We start from the raw sequence: 21,979 nt of genomic DNA on the forward strand, positions 1-21,979 counted from the left end.
GTTCCACCAGGAGACCGTTGAGGAGTCACAGCATCTGGGGGAATAGAGCCTTGTCCAAGCCCCTGCCCTGAGGTGGCATTTACCACCCCAAAAGAGGAGAGGTAGTAATGGAAGCTCTCTGCCACCTGCTTATCCTCCTGCCCAGGAGTGCCCTGTGCAGAGTTATCCTGGGTTTAAGGCAGCTCCATCCCAGCCAGACGTCATGGAGCAGTTCCCTCTTCCCTGAAATAACTGGATTTGTGGGGAAGTCATGCGGGAGAGCAAAATACTGTGTAAACAAAGCCAGCACTTCCAGTGAGCTCCCGCTGTGCTCGTTGCTGTGGCTGCCTTGCCGTCATTTCTAGGATTTAACGATCCTCCTGTTTACATCAGCCCGCCCGTGCTGCGGGGCCGTGGCCATGCTGAGGAATCCTCCCATGGACAAGGCAAGGAAGGAAGTGAAGGGAGGATGGGGCTTCGGCATCCTGTACCCTTCAGAGGGGAGTGGCTGCAAATAGCTGAGCTTGAAGGACGTAATACCTTACGTGTTTTAGCACGGGCTACTTGAACCCAGATAAACCCTTGAATAAAGGAGAAGAGGCAGACGATGGTGTGCAACTGCTCAAAACTGCCGCGGAGTTTGAGAACATCCTTCTGAAAGCCTTTCCTTCAAATGACAGCAGGAAGGGAGAGGACAGACGTGCCTCGTGGAGCTGAAATTATGCAACACAGAGCTAAATTATCCAAACCTGAGCTACACAGACTGGGTCCAGAAGGCAACTAATGTAGAAAACACTGGTTGTGATTGGGAATGAGGATGCTGTTTTCAATATCCATCCTGTAAAACATTACTGGTTTTTATTCTTCAGTTTGTTAATTGGGCTCTGATGGAGGAATGCAGTTTAGTATCCACAGGCATCCTTTGGAATGGCCAGGTAAGGCTAGAAGGTACAACTACGTGTTGATCTTTAATTTCAGTAATGGTGCTATCTTTCATGAGAAATATTTTGGTTCTGCCAGATAACCTGTGTTCACAGGCTGAGATGGGGAATTCTGAAAATCAGAGAAACAAGCTCTGGCTTAGTGGGTTAATATTTGTTTGTATTTTACTAACTGATATATAGTGTATTTTAAATGGATTGACAAAATGTGGTTTATTATACTAAGTGTTTGCAGTAGAAACTCTGCCTTGAACGTATTAATTTACTTACTTTCTAGAAAAGGAGTGAGGCCTCAGGTGATACATTTTATCTTCTCCTTAGAATGCGTCCTGATACAGTTTTCAATTGCTTTTAAGCATATTTTGGATATAAGGAAGAAATAAATTTAGTTCATCAGATCAGTAAACACTGTGCTACTTCTTTAACAATCACCCATGGATTTTTATGTTTATTTCTAGTATTTCTAGAATTAAAATTATTAGAAGTTACCAAAGGGAAAATACTGCACAAAAGTTAGTGTTGCAGACTTTCCCAGTCAATTGCCCAAAATCCACTGTAAGTATTCTTTGGAATGTTCTTGTTAGTCTTACATTTTGGTGACAGTCTGCTTTACTGCTTGGAAGTCTGTGCTCACACTGAAAAGCAGAGTGCAGCTGCTGGCATTGAGATTGAGGTTTTTGGAAGTAATGCAGTAAAATGCATGTAAATTAGTTTTTTGTTTTACAGTGGAAATGCCATCCTAGAGATCTCCTGATGGTTGGCTCAAAATTAAGTTCAGAAGTATTCTCCAATGCAGATTAACCACAAACCTGTTACTCTGAAAGACTAAGTGAAATGATGGAGTAAAATAGGTAGGGGGGTGACCGTTCTTGGTAGTGTGTTTATGAGAGGAACTGATGGCAGATCCAGAGGTCTCAGCCTGAGACAAAACTAGATGTAGCCTTGCTATTCACCGGCCTCCAGCTCCGCTGATCCACACTGTAAGAGGACACCTGGCAAGAGAAATAAATGAGAGTGATGCTTTAAAAGCTTAGTACCAGCACTCCTCTTAATAACTGAATGCATTGCACACACCATCTTCAGTGCCCAAAATTTATTGAAATTAACCTAAAATGTGAAATATTCTGACAATATGAACTTAATTTAAAACTTCAACTGAACAATACAAACCATTCAGAAGATTTTGCATAAAGCGTCTTCCAGAAAGGGTGAAAAATCGGAGATTGGGATGTAAATCCCAAATGAGGATAAGAGAATTATGCAGGGATACAATGGTGTTACCAACATGATTGATCTTTTCTGAGATAAGCTGCATGGATTTTTCACAGGAGCTGTGAGTTAGCGTACCCATATACGGTAGTGAAAGATGAAAATTGTTAAGTTGTGCATAATTAAAGCTGACAACCAGAATCTATTAACATCACCTTTGCTCTGGTATGAGCATCATTATAAATGTATTAAAGAGATCAGAATGCAAAAGTTTGAACCTCTTAGATTGCAATAGCGACCTTTGCCTATTGCACAGGATAAAATTTAAATCAGTGATATTTCCACAGCAGGAATTTTGGACTTCTATAATGTTTTGGTATTTTGAAGAATAAAAATCATTTGTATTGATGGAAGCAACCCTTTTATCACATAACCTAACACTACTGATCACAGAAACTGGGTCCAGAAGATGAGTGTTAGCTTGCCTGTGACTGGTCTGTGCACTGGGACCGTAAGGCTTGTTTCAGATAATTAATTGGTAGCAGTTCCTCTTTATCTGTCTTATGAAAGACTCTATCTTATTTATTTATTTGTTGCTTTAAGCTATGCAAGATGACTCTGTGAGGTGATGGATTTCAGGTAGTTTATCCTTTTATCCTAAGACAGAAATAGTGAAAGATATAAGACACAAAGAACAAAATATGAACTCCTCAGAAGCCTCTTGACCACTGATGTCAGACACTGGCTTAGCCTGGCTTCCAACACTCCGTAACATCCTCATGCAAAACTGAGAGTAGCAGATGATAAAACACATGATTGTGCGGCCAGACAGGCTGGAGACGTGGGCAAACAGGAGTAACTCCTGACATTGGGGCAGGCTGGGGGCTGACCACCTGCAAATCAGCTTTGCAGAAAAAGACCTGGAGGTTCTAGAGGACAAGTTGAGGAAGAGCCAACAGTGTGCCAGTGCAACTTTTCTTAATGCCGGGTTTGGCTGATTGTTTAGTAGCTAAATAAAGAAGACATTGTTACTCAGAATGTGTTTGCTTTACAGTGATTTCAAGGAGCTTTACTCAGAGTGAAGTTCCACACAGTGATACATTTATTATTACCCACTTTTTGTTGTACAGCATTATCTCATGTACTCTGATTTGTACAGGGGTTGCAGCTCTGAGAAGTTATGTTCTGTAGTATTTTATGTCTAAGAATTACTGAAGATAGAGAGAAACTGTGCATCTTGCATTGTTTTATTTCTTTCAGAAGTGTAGACTCACTGGACAAGATACTGATGCAGTAAGACACTATTTTGTTGCATATTTTATGTTCTGGGAAGGGATATTTATATCTACTCTTTGGCCCAGATTCTGGAACAGTTGCCAGTTTCCCAAAGAGCAACAATTATGTGCTAAAAGGAGAATAGAACTGCTTAGGATTGAAGTTCCCTATGGAATATATATATGGAGAGAGGGAGAGTGTGTGTGTGTGCATGTATACACACATACATACTATGTATGTTTGGGGGAAGAGAGGAAATGAGGCAGTGATAATTCTGATGTTGCTCTTTGTGCTCTTAAACGCTTCTTTTTTTTGTAAGTATTTTTGGCAGTATTGTGTACTTCAATGTTTTCAGGTTATGCATTTTTTCCTGCTCAGTTTCTCTTTTCAAAATCCATGAACTGATGTTTGTAGTTATTTTTCCATATGCATTAGTACCGTTATTTTTCCCCCATGTGAATAACATCATAAAAGTAGAAAAAAGCCATCTGTTTCAGAAGAAAGTCAAAGCTGACCAAATATAAATTCTGTAATTTGAGTCAATTGCTGACAGGCAGTGGTCTGTTAGCATTCTCCATCCCTCTGTCTCCACCACCTTCTGTTGCAGTGGCAGCATGCCTGTGGGCAGAGTATCAATGATTTAGTCTTCGTTGCTGCAAAGGAGTCCGTTGCTTCATGAAAAGGCTGAAAATCCAGGCACTTCCGTAAATGTGGGATTTTATTAAATAAAGTGGTAGAAAGTGTTCTGCATTCTTGTAACTACCAGCTCAGAATTCGAGACTCAGTTCATGGAGGACCTTTTCTGAAGCTCACTAATATCCCTGTAAAAATTGCCATTGACTTTGCTTTGTGACTGATAAAAAAACTAAGAACAATTGCTTGTGCCTTGTTGTTGGAAATCTCACCAATAAAGGCATATTTCATTGTTTCAGGCTTTGTTCATTTGTTGAACTAGATAAGAATAAAAAACCTCATGGTTATGGTTATAATATACCAAATAGCTGTCCTTCTGCTTAGAATTGTGAACAAACTCTTCTCCAATTGATTAAATACAGAAATTCAGAACCTAGAGCATGTTAGGTGAGATGTTTACTGTCAGGAATACATTTTCGTTTACCTAGATGAAATGAAAGGGCTGAATAGTTTAAAACCCTGTGTTTCAGATAACTGGAATTTTTAAAGAATCTGCTTGCATTTGGTAGTGATGTTTTGGATAACCAAGTTTGTGTGGTGGACCAGAACAGTCACTAGTATAAGTAAGGTGTGTCTCATGGCTTCCCAGTATTCTGTCTGGAAGAAAATAGCGGGACCTTAGGATAGTAAGGCACAATGAAACAGTAAATAAATTCATCAACAGTATATTCTTTTGGTTAGTGTGTCATTGCAAACCACATAGAGATTTTTTTTATAAGGCCCAGGGGATGATTTACAGGCTGTGCATTCAGTGTTCCTCCTTATATGGCTTTGAAAAAAACCCCCAACAAAACATGGGTGAGATACAGCTTTGTTTACTCTGAAAGTTTTTTACTGTAATAAAGAATAAATATGTGCAGTTTAAGATTTTACTGCCTGTGTGCCTGACTTCCTCGTGTATGCAGTTTGTGTCCTATCATGTTGATTCTGCACAAGAAGTTAAGCCTGAGGGCATTACGAGCTCAAGGATCACAGGTGTCAGGAGAACCCTCCTGTCGCTTCTCCTTGTCGTTGAGATAATTAAGGGTCCTGGACTTGTCATGATATCAGGGTGTTGAGACTGCAGCTTTCTAAAAATTCTCAAAGTCACTCATGGCTGGAGGCATAAAAATGTCAGTAGCTTGCTATGGCCACCTCTTGATTCTCCAGAGCTCTTCTAGGTTTTGGGCAGTGTGTAAGTTGTCTTGAGCAAGCACAGAAGCTCAGCATGTGTCTGGTAATGTTCCATGTGCCAGTTTGGTGGGATGAGATGTACAGACTGCACTAATCATGATTCAGTGGGGTTACCGTGTGTATGCTGAGATGAGCAGTCAGAATGGAAAGGAGAAAGAGAAGCTTTAGTGTAAGTTTATATTTTTAAGATAGAAGTAAGAAAGCAGCATTGTTTATTATTCTTTCATAAATAGTATGTGGATATCCAAAATGTAGGTGACAGTTCTGTAATCCTATGTGGGTGTTCCTACCAAAGTACAAAGGAATGTGCTTGAATGGATATGAGCTTGATGAACAAAGCCACCGCAGACTAGGTTCTTAGTGAAGTCTTTTTAAAATTGTAGAATGCACTCAAGTGCATATAATAAAAGAGGATTTTTTTTTAAAGTAAGATTAAAGAATATGCAGTACCGCTGGAAAGAATTAGGATGTTGTATTTGATGTCATAGGTGTAGTTCTTGTCTAGTCCAGTTAAGAAACAGCAGCAGAAATGCACTGGTGAAATGTTACAATGCATACTTCCAAAGAACTTCCTGTACAAAAGAGTTAAGTTGGATTTATGTCAGCTTTGTCTGTGTCATCATAACTCACCTTTGTGGCCTTTCAAACAGTTTCTTGCTCTGGTTTTCTTTCATTCTTATGGTGTTCTGGGTGTCTGAATACAGGCTGGAAAATAAAAAAAGCCCTAAGGCCTGTGTTTGTTTGGACAAAAATCTGAATTTGAGAAGGGATAATACTGGTATTCCTAAGATGCTCTGCAGATACTATTTGCTTTGAATGTTTTCTTTGAATGTATTTTGTGGAATCTCTTATTTCTAGCCCTGGCTTACTGCCAGTTTTGCACTTTGGGCCTCTAACTGGAGACCTCTAGTTACAATTATGCGTTTCCTAGCTAGGGAATGAATGCTAGATTTTCACATCACAGAGCAGGACCAATGTACAACATAATGTGGTAGCTCTGTGATGAAGTTTCAATCAGCTATACTCTCCCAATAGCCTCACTGCTGGATTAGGGAAGTTTTGGAATTTAATACTGTACCTTGGCAAGTCACCCCGTACAGGAACCCATATATTTACTTTGGCTGTGTGTCTGTCTGCTCACTCTGCATAAACTGATGTATCAAGCATAAAAGAGAAGCTATTTATCTTTGCAAGTTAATTTGATTGCTTTATTTTTTTTATTTAATACAAGTAATTTTTTGTATCCTCTTGAAACAGAAAGCCAAGAAAACTTATATTTTAAATACTACTTGCTGAAATTATTTTTTGTCTTCCCTCCTTCAGATGAGAACTCTCCAGCCAATTTCTGGGATTCCAAGAATCGGGGAGTGACTGGCACGCAAAAAGGACAAATTGTGTGGCGAATTGAACCTGGCCCCTATTTTATGGAATGTGAGTACCTTTTTATGCAGTGTATATTCAAAGGCAAGTCAACAGGATGGCTTTTGATATCCATTTCATCAGTTCCTCTGATAAACCAAGGGAACTGATTGTATTGCTCTGAGGGGGAGCATTTTCCAGTGCATTTGCTGGACATGATAAAAATGGAGTTGAGTTTGGATGTCCATTTGTATTCTAGTGATGTTCTTAGACAGCACGTTTCAGTTTAAGGGAGGAAGGAATTGCCTTGTGCAGTGTGGTATAGTATATACACACTCAAGGATGAAGTCCCTTCCCACAGAAATTCCAGATTTCAGATGGACAAATATTAATGGTAAGTGTGTGTGAGGGAAAAGTTAGTAAGCTAATAGTGCTTGCTGATGTTTGTTAGTGTGGAGGTTGGATTTGTCTCTAGGAAGTGCTAACATCCTGTTGCATCAGAATTTCTCAGCTGAAGATTTGTTGCTCTGGAAAATCCACTGGGCAGTTTGAAAATACCGAGAGTCTCTGTGTGACTGAAATAAAAAGCCTCCAGTTGAACTTTGTAAGGCCTGTTGGTAGCCAAGCTTCAAATTGAAGAGCTACACCACTCCCTCAGATGACCAGGATTTATAGGAAGCTGAGCTACTCTGCTGTGGGTTGAGTTTTTTTATTGTTTTTTTTTGTTTGTTTGGTTTGGTTTGGTTTTGTTTTTTTTTTCTTTTTGATGAAACTATGCTATCTTACCATATAAAGCATATGATCCTAAAGAAACTGAGGTTCCAATCATAGGATGTTGTGTCAGAGCTTGCTGGAAACTCTGATGTGCCAAGCATCGAAGTGGCAATCAGTCCCAGAAGAGCTCTGAGTTGCTCCTGTTTAGCCTCACAGTAATGAATCCTCTTTCATAAGTTAAAAAAAAAAAAAATACTCCCACTCTCCACTGCAGTGAAGTGAAGCACTGCAGTGCTGCTTACTGTAGGTCTTGGCAGAAATTTTTATTCTAATTAACAGATAAAACAGTAATACATGTATTTCAAGAGGTGTTGTATACCCTGTACTAAAAATAAATATTAAAGCTTCCTATTTCTAGAGCTTATCATTGAATCTTGCCAAGTTGCCCTATGTGTTACACAACACACTTCTCAAAAAAAAAAAAAAAAAAAAAGGCACTTAAATAGGATAAAATTAAATTCCATTTCAGGAGTTCATTACATTACAATGATTGAACTGAAGATAATGCTCCAGAAAATAATAAAGATAATTAACTTCCCTGGTGCCAAAGACACTAGTATATTAAAGCAGATTAAAATGTCTGTTAGTAAAGTTCATTGCCTCATCTTTCTTGCACATGTACTCCATCAGTATTGTTGCCAATATGGGCAGTTTGACTTCAAGGATGCTTGTATCTTTTAGCTGGTTACGTGTTGTTCCACAGTGTACTGAGATGAGGCTCTTGAGTAATATCTCCAGTTCATGTGAGTAACCCAAACTACTGCTTCAAGAGCTACTAGTTTGGACTTAAAACCAGCTGCAGCTGACCTTGCACTTTGTGACTAACTAACACATCACATCACAATCAGCTGAAAGAAAGTGCAGGATGTGTGTTCTTTGGTCATGGTTAGCATCACTAACAAACAGCTCTGCTGCCATACAATGAACAGGAGACAAGCAATTGTGCAGCAGCTGAGAACTGTAAAAAGGAATGTTTATGAGCATATGTTGCTATAGCACATAGTATGGTAGATAAATATGTCACCAGTGACACTTGTGTCTCTAGTGAGAGGCCAAAAACTGCACTGAAACACTTTACTGAATTTCTGATTCCACTTTTTAAATGAGATGTCTCCACAGATCGGTGACCATGTTTGCTCTGCAAAGCTTTTCCTTGTTGCTTATAGGTGGTGAAGCAACACTGACACAACTACAGGGAGCTGCTCTTTCCTTTTACTTTTCTATTCCTCAGCTCACTAAATCACAGCAGGGGCAAACACAGCAGGTGGCTGCGCGCTTCAGGTGCAGCCGCGGTGTCACTGCTGTGCAGCACCAGGCTGCGTGTGGGAAGAGCTGTGCTGTCGGGGTTCTCACCATGCCCTGCAGGCCTGGCACTGCCCAGCCTGTGGCAGCCACGGAGACAAACTTAGCTCCCCTTTTAGCCTCTTTCCTCTGTTGTGGCACAGATATGATTTGTCTCTCAGTATAGCACTGCACATGATGCCGCTGTGATGGCAAGAGGGAGAGACAGATGAAGAGTGTAACATTATCAGTAAACATGTACCAGATTATTAAATGTAAGGTATTTCTGATGCTTTAATCCACCATTATTTTTGAAATTTGGGAAAGAGCTCTCCAGTTGTAGGTTTTTTTATGTTTAGAAATATCTTTGCTGAGAGGCAGATTATGTGAGATACAGGTCATGGTATGTGGGGTTTATCATATTTTCTCCTCACAGTAATGACATGCAACAGACCATTAGCAGCGTCCCTGGATTTTTAAAGCAGCAGATCCATAAGGGGAAACAATGTCTGGGGGACCAGCATGAAGAAAATGTGTAAATGGATTAATCTAAACTCAGTTGAAGACTAGCCACAGCATAAGAACACTGATTGCATCCAATCTGCTCTCAACTGGGACCAACATTTGAGTTGAGTCCACCTGCTCGAGTATGGCTTTTATTGGAGGCTTTCAAGGACAAAGATTTTGCAGATGCTGTAGGTAACTTGTTCTAGTGCTGCAATATTGTTCCAGCTAAAAAGATTTCTCTGTCATCCAATATGTATGGCTGTAGCTTATATTTGAGGCCATTACCCCTTTTAAAATCTCTGATACAACTGGAAAGAGTAGAGATAGTAACATTTGTCTTGCCTTAACCTCCTCTTCACCAGACTAAACAAGGCCAGTTCCTTTAGCCTCTTCTCATATGTCACATTTTCTCCATCCCAGCCACCTTTGTAGCCCTCTGCTCTTCACCCTCCATTTTCTCCATGCTCTTGAACCTAGGGACCCAAAACTAGACACGGTGTTTCTCACCAGTACCAAGTAGAGGGGGACAGTACTTAATTGCCACCACCTATATACTGTGATACCTATACGACTGCAGGTTCCCTGTTCCACCTGTACTCAAGGAGAGGAAGGGAATGTTTTCTGCAAGCCTGAGGAGCATTGCACCTGCTCTGGCGATGAGAACTGATGAAGCTTGTTAACAGAGTTACGCTAAGTAACTACAATAATCCTTTAGGATTTACACTCAAAACTGGCCTGAAGTTGTCATGTCTTTTTGGGAAGAAAAGGAACGTAAGTTACTAATGTTGGATAATGAGCTGGGCTCAGTCAGAGTGCACTTACACCAAAGATGTTGGATGTGTGTTTTCGCTGGCAGTGTCAGAGCCTAAGGACATTATGTATCTTTTCACCACTAACATCTCTGGAGGGTGAAGTGCAGAGAATTATAGCATTGCTAACGAGCCATATGCAAACAAATCTCATGCAGAAGGAGTATTTCCATTTTAATTTCTTTAATGTTAATCAGTGGGAGTCAGCTGGGTTAGGCCTCGGACTCCTTCTGCAAAAAGATTTGTATCTTCTAAGAAAAACATCTTATGCCTTAATTTGGGAAGCTGTTTTTCCATGAGCATAATTGTAAATTTATTTATAGTTTCACCAAGGTCTCAAATCTATGCTTATATTTAACAGTAGGCTTGGAGAAGCATTTTTCTGGAATTTCACATTACTGTTTGTCTGCAGTCTTGTAATTCAATGTTAAGATGATTTAATTTATTCCTCTTAAAAATCCCTCCCTAGTGATTCAACACCTATTTTTCCAAGAAAGTAACATGTAAAGGCATAGTTTACCATCTACTCTATTCAGATCAAGCAACTTCCAGAAAAATGGGAGGGGAGAGTCTCATCTTCATACTAAAAACAGACATTAATTCCCCTCAAAGCATCCAAAATTAGCAAAACAAGGATGATCAAAGAACACTCTATTTGCCTCAGACAAAAATTAACAAAACAAAATTTCTGTAGGCTCTGCCCTGGAAGGGAGAATCAAAGGAACCAACAGTGAAATAAAGAGAAATGAACTTAATGTATTCCAGAAAAACAAGCAGCCTTTGAGGGGAGTGGCTGAGGAAGGGGAGGGAGGAAATATTATGCAGAGGAGAAAGAAAATATTCCCAAAATACCAAGTCCAGCTCACCATCACAAACAGCTGGTGTCCTTAAGATGTCACCTCGAGACAAAGTGAGTGGCTCTGAACTGCAGAGCCAGCCAGTACAGAGACAGGTGTTCCTCTTGCTTTTCCCTGGGGAAGGAGCAAAAGTGCTTTGTAGGCATGAAAGGGAACTCAGTCATTTTAGACATTCAAGAAGGTGAGTTTGAGGATCAATATGTCTGATATGCTATTTCCTCAAGTAGTAGAGGTGGCTTTCAAACATCTTGCTCTGAGGCTTGCTAAAATGTGAGGGAAGGAAAACAATGACTCACTACATGGCTCCCTCAGGTTTTTTTTCTGTGTAAACTACAGAAGGATTGCTAAACCCAGCTCTACAATTTTCATCGTCCTGTAAAAGGAAACAAGTTCAAGGAGCATTATCCTAAACAGGTGGCCGTAGTGGGAACATGCAACACAGCTTAATGCTTTTGCATTTGGTATGGTCATCTGGTATTTAGCATGACATCAGGCTGTTCAGGTCCCTAAGTACATCAGGGCCTTTACTCTCTGGTGAGAGAGGTTTCAGCTGCCCCAGAAATGATTTCACATGGCAAGTGTTCTCTGGGTGTAGCAGTCTGTGATCTTGGGATGGAAGGGGCTCCATTTGGGGCATTGTGCTGGAAACAGAGATGATGGTGATAGTATTAGTTATGGAGAGCAAGCTAGCAGAAAGATGGAGTGACATGATCTATAGGAGGGCTGGTGATAGAAAAAACATGTGAGAGGAAGCCTGACTTTTATTTAGGAGTAATTGGTAACAGCTGCAGCTCATTCATAGTCTGCAGCTTCTAAGTCAATTTTCTGTGATATGGGGAAGGACAGGTCATGTTGGAGATGCCATGACAGGGAGATTCAGCATAGTACAGTCAGTGCTGTGCAGCAGGTAACTGGTACTTATGCACTTCCATGTGCAACGTGCCCAGAAGTTAAAAGCTGCACATACTCTAGTAGGTAAAACAGGGGGATGTCACTGTTCAGCACTATGGATGGTCGTGTGCTCACACTTGATTCTCTGCCATGGTCCTGCCTGGTTTATTAGTATGGGCTTAGGCTGAGAGCCTGCTTTGCCACTGTATTGGCCTTGTATTTGTCAGTTATGGTCTTGGTCCCGTGAGTGTTAATTACTGTGTCCACAAGAAGCACCTTCACCTACTTTACTTGTCTTTGTTGTTATTTATACCGTTTGATGTCACAGTCATTGCTGTCAGTAGAATAGAAATACATTGATTTGCATATATTTTCTTTACCGGTGCTATAGCTTTATGTCTTGAGCAAAAACCCACAGTGAGGCAGCTGTTGGGATTCATCCAGAGACTGCCAGTCTTATCAGATCAATCATTTCCAAATCCCCCCTGGGATGTTTGTGGTTAAATTTCTTCTGGTGCCACACTGTGATACTTGGATGCAGTGACTGCACAGATGCTGTGTGTTTTGAACTAAAATCTCATGTTTGTGGCATAGTACTACAGAACAGTTTGAGTTGGAAGGGTCCTTTAAAGGTCTCTGGTCCAATCCTCTGTGGTGAGCAGGGACAACTTCAATAGGTTGGGTTGCTCAGAGCCCTATCCAGCCTGATCTTGAGTGCTTCCAGGGATTAGGCGCCTCTCTGGGCAACCTATGCCAGCATTTCACCACCCTCACTGTATAAAGTTTTGTCCTTGTATCTAGTCTGAATCTACCCTATTTTAGTTTAAACCGTTACTCTTTGTCCCTGCTAAAAAATTTGTCTCCATCTCTTTGATAAGCCCCATTCAAGTACTGAAAGGCTGCAGTGAGTTCTCTTCAGAACTTTTTCTTCTCCAGGCTGAGCAAACCCAACTCTCGCAGCCCGTCTTCATAGGAGAGGTGCTCCATTCCTCTAATCTCTTGGTGGCCTCCTCTGGACTCACTCCACCAGGTCCCTGTCCTTCTTGTGCTGGGCCCCCCAGAGCTGGGTGCAGTGTGCCAGGTGGGATCTCAGAGTGGAGCAGAGGGGCTGCCCATGGGGTTTTGGATGCAGCCCGGGACACATTTGGCTTTCTGGGCTGTGAGTGCCCATTGCTGGGTCATGTCCAGCTTCTCCTGCTCCAGCTCACCCAAGTCCTTCTCAGCAGGGCTGCTCTCGATCTGTTGAATAAGAACATGAGTAGACTATGAAATATATCCAGAAAACGTGGTAATATATGTGTTTGAATTGTGCTGGTATCATGTTAAAAGTGAGGTTTTATGTGGAGTTCTTGGTATTCAGTCCCTGTTTCCATGAAATTATAACTTTTGCAAAAATAGTGTATTAAGACTGAAATTGCCATACTTGGTAGCTAGCAAAGCAGATTCCCAGCTCTCTTTTTTGTTAAAAGCTGATAGATATTGAAGGAAAAAACCCACCAGTTTAATAATTGAACTTTGTATACTTTTAACTTTTAAGGGCTGCTTGTAACTAGAGGTATGAACAGAGTTTAGGTTTTGGAATGGTTTTGACCGTAATGGTCAATTTTATTGAATGTTCTATGAATGTAATTCATTACTTGTACCCAATCTTTATATTTTTACTGCTTATAATTTTGCCAGTTAAATTCTGTAAAGGTCACGGTTTTCTCACATGGAATTGTTCTGAGCCCGGAACATTCATCTGTGCAGTGCCCTGCAACCAGTGCCCTTTCAGTGGTCTGTCTGGGGACTCATGGTTATTGTCCCTACTCTATTCATAGACATATTTACTGAGTTAGAAATACTTCTATTATTCTGCTGGTTTTTTATGTTGTCTCTTAACAGCTATTTTTGAGTATCACAAATAACTGAAACAGGATCAAGTCTTGTATTTTTTACATTCGTGGCAGGCTTTGTTGACTTCCTCAAGCACATAATACCCCAGTGTTTTGTTTTAAAGGTTAGATTATAATTAAATGCTTTGCCAAACTGGAGCATAATAGCCGGTGCTCATGACTGTAAATAAGAATCTCTGATGACAGTGAAGTGAGTGGGGCTGGCAGTGATAGGGAGGCTCTGTTACCTGAACAGCCATTTGTCCATGTTCCCTTTGAAGCAGGTTAGATGGAAAGACCACTGGGACATAAGCATTTTCTGTTATTGATCCTAGTTTAGCTGAAAAGCTTTCTGTAAGTCACTTTGTAGGTGTTTTGCGTAATGTTCCTGTAAAGTAAATTCTGTGATAGACCTGCTGAGAGAGATGGCGAGTACCTGGGGACTGCCAGCTTTGGCCCTTGCATTCTGCTGCTGTGTTCCTACTGCCCAGTAGGAAATAATCAAAAATGCACATGATGAAAGTGATGCAGAGAAGAGAATGCTAAATGTCCAAACAGAAACGTTGAGTTCACTGAACTGTCACACTATGGAAAAGTTCAACTGGCAGGACAGGCAGAGCACTGCTAAATTTCTGCAGTTGTCTATCAGGTTCAGAAGGGAAAAAAATAGGATTTAACACAGTTGCTTTTCCACGGATTGCATCTCCCTTTATAGCTTTGTAAAGTGTGAATGTGAGTGACTTCATTTGTTCTAGTTTTCTTGAATAAGTTTTGCAGAACATGCTCTCATATTTTTCCGATGAGTTACTGTGCTGTCAGCTTTTCCCTCAGTGAATGTTGGAAGACATATGTTTCTATCTGCAGAGAGCCATGGATTCAGTCCAAGTACCTTCTGGGCACTCAGCTGCAGTGTCCAGGAAGTTTTAGCTGCTGTGCAGGTTGCATACAGTGAACCGGGAGCACTGCTTTGCTCCACAGACTGTTGTAACCCAGCTTGGATTTGCCCTGTTTTTTGGAGGTGTGTCTGCCCATCCCTTCACAGTGGAGGTGATTCCACCTCTAATATAGGTGTTTTGTTTGACTAGGGTCTGTCTGGAGCAAGCTGTTCTTACAGCAAACACACCTGCTTTCCTGCATTATCAGTCTTCTGGAAAGAATGCTTTCTCCTAGGATTATGCTCATGTATTTATGTATTCTTAGTATCTTTCTTTCATAAAGCATTCTTTTGATGGGCAAAGGTAAAGTATTAAAGGCAGTAAAAAAGTAGTTAGTGAGGAACTTTGGGGAATTAGTGATGTTTTAAACCCAAGCAATTATTTAGTGTAAGCTGATGCCTTTATTACTGAAGAGGCAAAAGTGTATGGTCCATAGAGGTAACAGCACTATAATTTCATGCAGGTGTTCTTTTGAAATTCAAATGTCAGTGTCTGAGTCCCAGAAACCTTTACTGATTCCAACATTTTTATGTAATGGACCTGAGCTATAAGACTATGGTTATGAAATTACAACAGCTATTAGCTTTAAAAGAAGGGGATTATAGTTTCACAGAGTTTTCTGATTAATTAACATATGTATCACTTTTTATATGGCCATGTAATAACTTTGAAAGAATCATAGATCCCCCAATTTAATTTTTGGCTTATTTTTAAATAAAGAAGGAATTTATTGTGGTCTGTAAGATGTCTGGAGGAATGTCAATTACAACAGGGCATGTGTAGTATCAAAAATACATTAATTTTTCCCATGAATGAAAATTCTTTGGTGTTCTGAAACATTTTCTTTAATGATACAGCAAATGGTCCTGTGGTCAGGAACAGATGTATCTCCTTTACTGGGTTTACTGCTCTTAACATTCTTATTAGGGATCATGTGCAAAGCAATCTCATTAACCTGTTGAAGAAGAATAAGTAGGAAAGAAAAAAGAGAAGTGCCAATTTTCCCCTGAAGAGAACACATAAAAGTAAGGTGGCAGGAGGAATAAAAGATACGGGGAAAACTCTGTAGGTGACATGTGCTAATGTGTATTTAGAGTATGGAATAGATCAGAGGAAACCTGTATTAATATGGTATTGAACTCAGTTTTCAAAATATTGAAGTCCTGTTTGCAGATAATTGAACTTACTGTTGCTGAAGAAATCTGCATTTATGGGGCCTTAGAACACATCTCAGCACATCACCTGTAACTATCAGTAACAGCCACAGATACTTGTTTTCAGTACATCTAGAGCTCAGGAATCCATCAGTCATCAAGAAAAACCTCTTCTAATCCAGATTTTTTTTCCTGATAACACAGTACCAGACAGGTCAAAAAGCTACATCCTCAGCTGCTTTGAACTGACAGGATTCCTCTGAGATTTCTTCTGTTAACATTAACTACACTTTCTAGGGTTATTAGCCAAGAACAAAACCACTTCGGTGTCTCTTATCCTATGGAGTGTTTGTATTGTTGCTGTGTATAAGATCCAGTCTTGCAAATACCTGTTCACTTTGACAACATCTTCATGCATGTGTTGTGTAGCCCATTTTTCAATTTAGTGCTGAATTTCAAGCACACCTTCTCTTGTATTAATCCCATTGACACTGCTCACAGCAGATCTGCCATTCCTCTAAATGCATGTGAATACAGTGCTGTGTGAAGCCCAAACTGAATCAGTGCTGCTACTGTTGGCAAGTGGGAGAAAAAGTCTCCATGCCATGTTTTTAAATGTTTTTTCTAAATATTTCTAGCAATAAGTCATGAAGTTTGGGGTTTGTTTGTTTGATTGTTTTTTTTTAATTTAGTGTACCTGAAAGAGATTGTCAGATCCATTTCTTGAATCAAGAATTGTTCTATTACCAGCCATATACAGGCATTGAAAAGTACTGTATGCTCATAGAAGTCATTGAGAGAAAGAAATATGAGGATGCAAAACTTGCAGTATTGCATTTCAGCCTTTAAATAAATGTACCTGTCAGTCTAGTGAGAGGATTTGTCCACCATCACATTGTCTGTGGGCTGATAACCTTACCATTGCTAGATTCTGTTCAAAAGTGATGAATTGAGCAAAGATAGTCACAACAGACTGCATAAACAGCAGCTCCAGAAACTCTCTGAAAAATTAAGCTTAGGTTGTAATAAAAGTAAGCAGTGCAATAAAAGTAAGCAATATAGCTAGAAATTGGAAGTCTTGGTGGAATTGGTCTTAACCATGCTCTCATGTAGCCATAATATGTTCTCAGTGTGAGTAAGAGATGCTCAGACTTGAGTTCTTGTTACTTAGTATGTACATTTTACAATGCGGAGGGTCCAGTACTTGGTATAAATCCTCCCAGATTTTACAAGTGCTGAACCTCTGATTTTATGTGAGCTAGAACTTCTTGTGTGTCCTGGATATAAGCATTGTTGGTAGGTAAGCAGAATTGCTCAGTTAACGAAGAAACTAACTCATAGTCCTGCCTGATAACTTCTAGGTCTGATAAACCTTTGTAGGTGATTAGAAATTGTCTGCATTTTGAATTTTGCTGTGAAGCTTGTGGTAAATAGAGCATGTTTTGTCTGTGTGTGTGAACTCATCTGTGAGGAGGAGGAAGTGGGCTCAGCAGCTTCTCCACCTCCTGATTCCCTGGAGGCACTGTCAGCAGACACTTTGCTTTGAAGGGTTGTTCTGAGGTGTCTCCTCTTTGTTCTGGGAGGAAGATAGTAAATAAATGTTGATCTGTAACTGCAGCAAATTTAAAATAAATAATCCTTTTTGGCTGAGCAGGCTTGCAGGGTGGTTTCTGAGTAAGGATAAGTGGGTATTTTATCTTGCAGTGATGAAATACCTCAACCCTCAAGGAATATGTATATGTCTCAAAATCTTATACAAAACTCTGCAGTTTTCAGGACTTCAGGACTACTGACATATTGTTAAACCAAGCAGAGGATTTGAACTGCCAAGACTTTTATACACATCCTCTGTCTGAACTGGCTGCTGTAACTCCTGCCTGCCTTTGGCCATTGCTGTCTGCCTGTGGCCATCTCTGTGCCCAGAGGTAAAACCCTCATCAGCCTTACACAGAAAAGTTATCCCAATGGAGAAGGAAAACAGACATTGTTCCAGATAGGGAAAATCCCACAGGATCAAGGGCAGCCATAATTATAGCTGTTCTGCTATAATTGGAGAGGAACTACAGAGGAGGTCAGGCTTCAGTTAAGCATAATACTCTTTTGTTTGCAGTAAATGCAATTTAGCAAACAAAAATTTAATCAGTGGGACCAGAAACATGGTGCAACGTTTACCTTTCCTGTGTTCCGATATATAAAGTGTTTCCAGCTTCCTTCAGCTATGTGTCACATTCTTCCAAATTCCTACAAAATCATCCTTGTGGCAAATGTCTCAGTATGCCTTTTCCAGGGCTGATGATATTGACAAAGTAGCAGAAATACAAGTTGCAGAATTAGGTAAGTTATCATTTTTGTCTGTTAAGTAACAGAAGGACCCAACACACAAAGGGGATATAACCAGCAGCTCTATTTTTAATTTCCTGTTGGAGTATTTCTGAAGATAGGTCACTGAATGCTGGATCCTTTTGTTGTCTCTCTTTTGCCTAGGGTCAGTCATGAAGTGTTTCATGTGGTTTTTGTTTTCTTTTCAGCTGAAATAAAGATCTGTTTTAAATATTACCATGGTGTTAGTGGAGCCCTCCGAGCTACTACTCCATGTATCACTGTGAAAAACCCTGCTGTGATGGTGAGTTTAGCCTATTTGTTCATTGTATTTGTTTAAGATGAGTTATTGATAGGTTTTATAAGATGATAGTACTGATGACAGTATTAACTGTCAGACCAACCTATCAATATGTCTCCTAGTTTTACTATTGACAGCAATTATTTTCCAAAAAAAAAGTGTTGCCTAACAAAAATTATAAAACCTGGAAAATGCTTTTCATGGTTTTGCATTGCTCATAATAAAATAACAGTAAAAAGTCACTGAGCTTAACTGAATTTTTTTATGCTAAGAGTTTGACTTTGCTTGCTTTCAGTTTTTTGATACTTAATAGTTTTCTGTAATTTAACAGCATAATAGAAATTTTCCGCACTGGTTATATAACTGAAACCTTGTCCAAATTCTCAGTTTCTTCTTACTTCTCAAATATTTCCTAATATTCACTATGAAATTGCTGCTGAAATAGCAATTGTTAGTATAAATGAAACTGGACAAAACTCTGCTCTTGCAAAAATTACAGAATTCTTTGAGTGTTCATATACCATTGAGATTTAGTAATTCCCTGATTATTGGGAAGTATCGTCTTACTGCATTTGCATTATGAGACTTACTGCATATTGCATTATGCATTATAAGTTTTAGAGGAGTTTTTTTAGTTGTTTAAGTAGTAGTGGAACAGTTGTTAAAGTAGTGGAAGAAAAGGCTTCCAAACTTGTACCATGGTGCTTTTGCTGGAAGTAATTTATCTAACAGGTTAGCTGTTCAGCTGAAGCTTCAGCAAGTTTCACAGTGCATTTGATTCATTGATGCTAGCTGCCAAATATTTAAGATCACAGCTGTCAGGGTGGTGTCCTGACAACTGCAGTGTTGAAGATCCAGTAGAGCAGAAGTTACTCAGAATGAATAGCTTTTATTCTAAACTTGTGCTTTTTCAGTGCTGTGTATTATATACAAGTGCATGCTATGGTTGTCTGATACTGTATGTACTATACTAGACTTTATATCTCAGTATACCAAATGTGTGGGGGTTTTCTCTTAGAATTACAAACCTAGGTGATAGCATAATTTAATTTTCACGTCTTTGTCAGATCTCACTATGAGTAACAGTTTCACAGATGCATACAAACTTGATATTTTACAGGAGAAAATGTGTCATAGTTAATGAGCTTGACAGCTACTGTCTTTAATATCAATTTATAAACTAAAGACAGTAAGGTGGTCTGATTTTGAACAAGAGGAATAAATGCATCTCAGAATAACCCTTAGAATGGGCTGCATGCTGCACCATATCATTATTGAGACGCAGAGTGATTATACTGAATGGAGAAACGAGTTGAAGTTGGATATTTTCTTGACCTTATCATGTTACCCACCAGTAGTTTTGAGATTCATTGAACAAAAGAACTTAAGAACTTCTGTCATCTGAGTATGAATTTAATTGGTAGCTACTTGAAGATCTTTCTTTCAGAGTCATGGTAATTCTTGAAGGCTTATGCCAGCCGTTGCTGTTTAAATTTCTTTCCTTTGAGTGGTAATGCAGAGTCCTGGGTATTGTACAGAATTTACAGACCTGCTGGAAGGGGTAATTTTATATAAACATTTTTGTTTGTGTTAACAGTGCAGACCTCCAGAAATAGTGAGCTGTTAGTTTCCCTGATGAGAATGTTGTATGACAGTTCAGATGATACTTCCTAAAAATGTCATATTGGGTTAGTTGTATGTAAGTAAACCTATTGTTAAACATTAAAACCTCACTGCATGCCCATGGTTTTGGTGTGGAGCTTAAGCACTGTGCAGTAGAGATTACTGGGTTTTCTTGGTACTTGTTTTGTCTCTTGCTAGAGAAATGCTGTTTGGGGAAGTGGTAAGAGAGTCATGGTGTGCGCAGTCCCCTTTTTTGTGGTGCAATAAATTCCCTGCTTACTGGATTGTCTCATACTGATGGTGTATCACACCAGGTATTTCAGTCCATCATATTTTTGGATAAGCAGCTAACATTCTGTGGTGTTTGTTTGACTCAAGGAAGATAGAAAGCCTGATGGAGCATTCAGAAACAGTGTTACACCAGATGCAAAATTCCGTGTGTGTGCTGGGATGAAATTTTTCACTTGGCACAGAAGAATTGAAATTGCTGTTCAGATCATACTGGAACAGGAAAAGGTTATATAGAAAAATCATGGAAGTGCTAGGAAACACTGTCACCATTCACGTTACCATAGCTGAATTGTGGGCAAATTCTATTTCCTGTAAGATGAACTTATGATTAGCAATGTGAATTATTCGAATGAAGTCTGACTTAGAGCAGAAAAATAGATATAGAATGGGGAAGGCCTTTTTGTTGATGAGTAGCATTTTTAACAAGGAAAATAGTGTGTGCTGAAATAAGCCCAAAAGAGGAAACTGGAATACAGAGCATTCCTGTGGCCTTGCCTGGACAGCAACACTATCACAGTGTGATGCACCCCTTGCTGCTTCCATGGTATCTGTCTGTAGACAAGGGGACACTGATCCAGCTGGAATTAACCCACTGCTTTTGATGCCTTCATAATTTTGCTACCACCTGTCACTGCTTATGCATCCATATAAAATCACTGGCATAATAATGTCATGCTGGGTGGAAAGGGGATAGTTCTGAGTACTCTGGCGAGACTTGTCTTGCCCTGAGAGTGGGAAGTGCCCATGAAGCCAGCAGTGAGGGAAGGGAATGGGTGGGCTGGCGAGTAGCAGGGCTTGTTGGCATGGTGTGTTCCCTCACAAGACTGCTGAGGGCCATGGGGATGTCAGGCTCCAACATCATGGGTGCTTCATCACTTTGGCTGAAGAAATCTGCACGTTTGCTAATTCCAGTGAAATTCCAATGTGCTTGCTGATCATCGTGGGAAGTATTTGAAAGCTAATAATATTAAGTAGCTTAAAGTGATAGAAAAAGGAATGATTACATGTTCAGTGAATGCAAAGCAGCTTCCCTGTGGCTACCGCAGCTGCAGAGTCATTTATCCATCTGGTGACTTCAAACCACTGCTCAGCTGCTCAGGGCTGCCTCACATTTTTCATCTACGCACACAGGTGTGCCCATTTTTATTCAGCTTATTTTCATCAGACCCTGTTCTATTACTGGTATTAATCCTCAGTGCTGTGTTTGGCTCAAACTTTTTCTGTGTCACCTCTCCTGCCTGGGAGTGAGTGCAGTGCCTGCCCAGGGAGCCATTTGTCTTCGAAGACAGCTCCATTGATGTCTCTGTGATAGATTATTCGGCTGGATGCGCATCTCCTCTGTCTTGAAAGACAAATTCTTCTGCTAGTTGAAAGAGATAGATATTAATACGTGAGGGACGTTTTATTCTGAAGTAGTGCTTTACCTAATGAGGGATTTCAGTAGAAACCAAACTTCAAAATCTGTGAAGCATAAGCTTTTAGACCACATTTATATTTAGATGTCTGATGTGCTTTTCTGTTTAAAAGGAGCTTTTGTTCATAGAGCCAAAAGCTTTCTTAGTCTCTCTTTGATCTCTTCACTTTTTTTTGTTGCACACTAAATTATTTATTTGTGGAAAGTGACAAAAGGTACATATGCTTGCTGGTCACTGGCCAGCTCAGTGCTTTGGTTTGTATTACAAATCCATACTGTTGTTTGTTATTTTACAGAAGGGAAAGCTGTAAAAAAATACA

The 21,979-nt window shown here is 39.9% G+C and overlaps 1 protein-coding gene across 1 annotated transcript in view; it reads left to right on the top strand.

Annotated features, from left to right (window-relative positions):
* HECW2 (HECT, C2 and WW domain containing E3 ubiquitin protein ligase 2) overlaps window positions 1–21,979 on the top strand; it is a 128,953-nt gene that overhangs the window by 41,776 nt on the left and 65,198 nt on the right. Inside the window, 2 exon segments of the mRNA XM_019290524.3 lie at window positions 6,594–6,701; window positions 18,240–18,334. Coding sequence (XP_019146069.1) covers window positions 6,594–6,701; window positions 18,240–18,334 — 203 coding nt within the window.

The sequence above is a fragment of the Corvus cornix genome, chromosome 7 (genome assembly GCF_000738735.6).
Source record: "Corvus cornix cornix isolate S_Up_H32 chromosome 7, ASM73873v5, whole genome shotgun sequence".
Taxonomy (NCBI): Eukaryota; Metazoa; Chordata; class Aves; order Passeriformes; family Corvidae; genus Corvus; species Corvus cornix.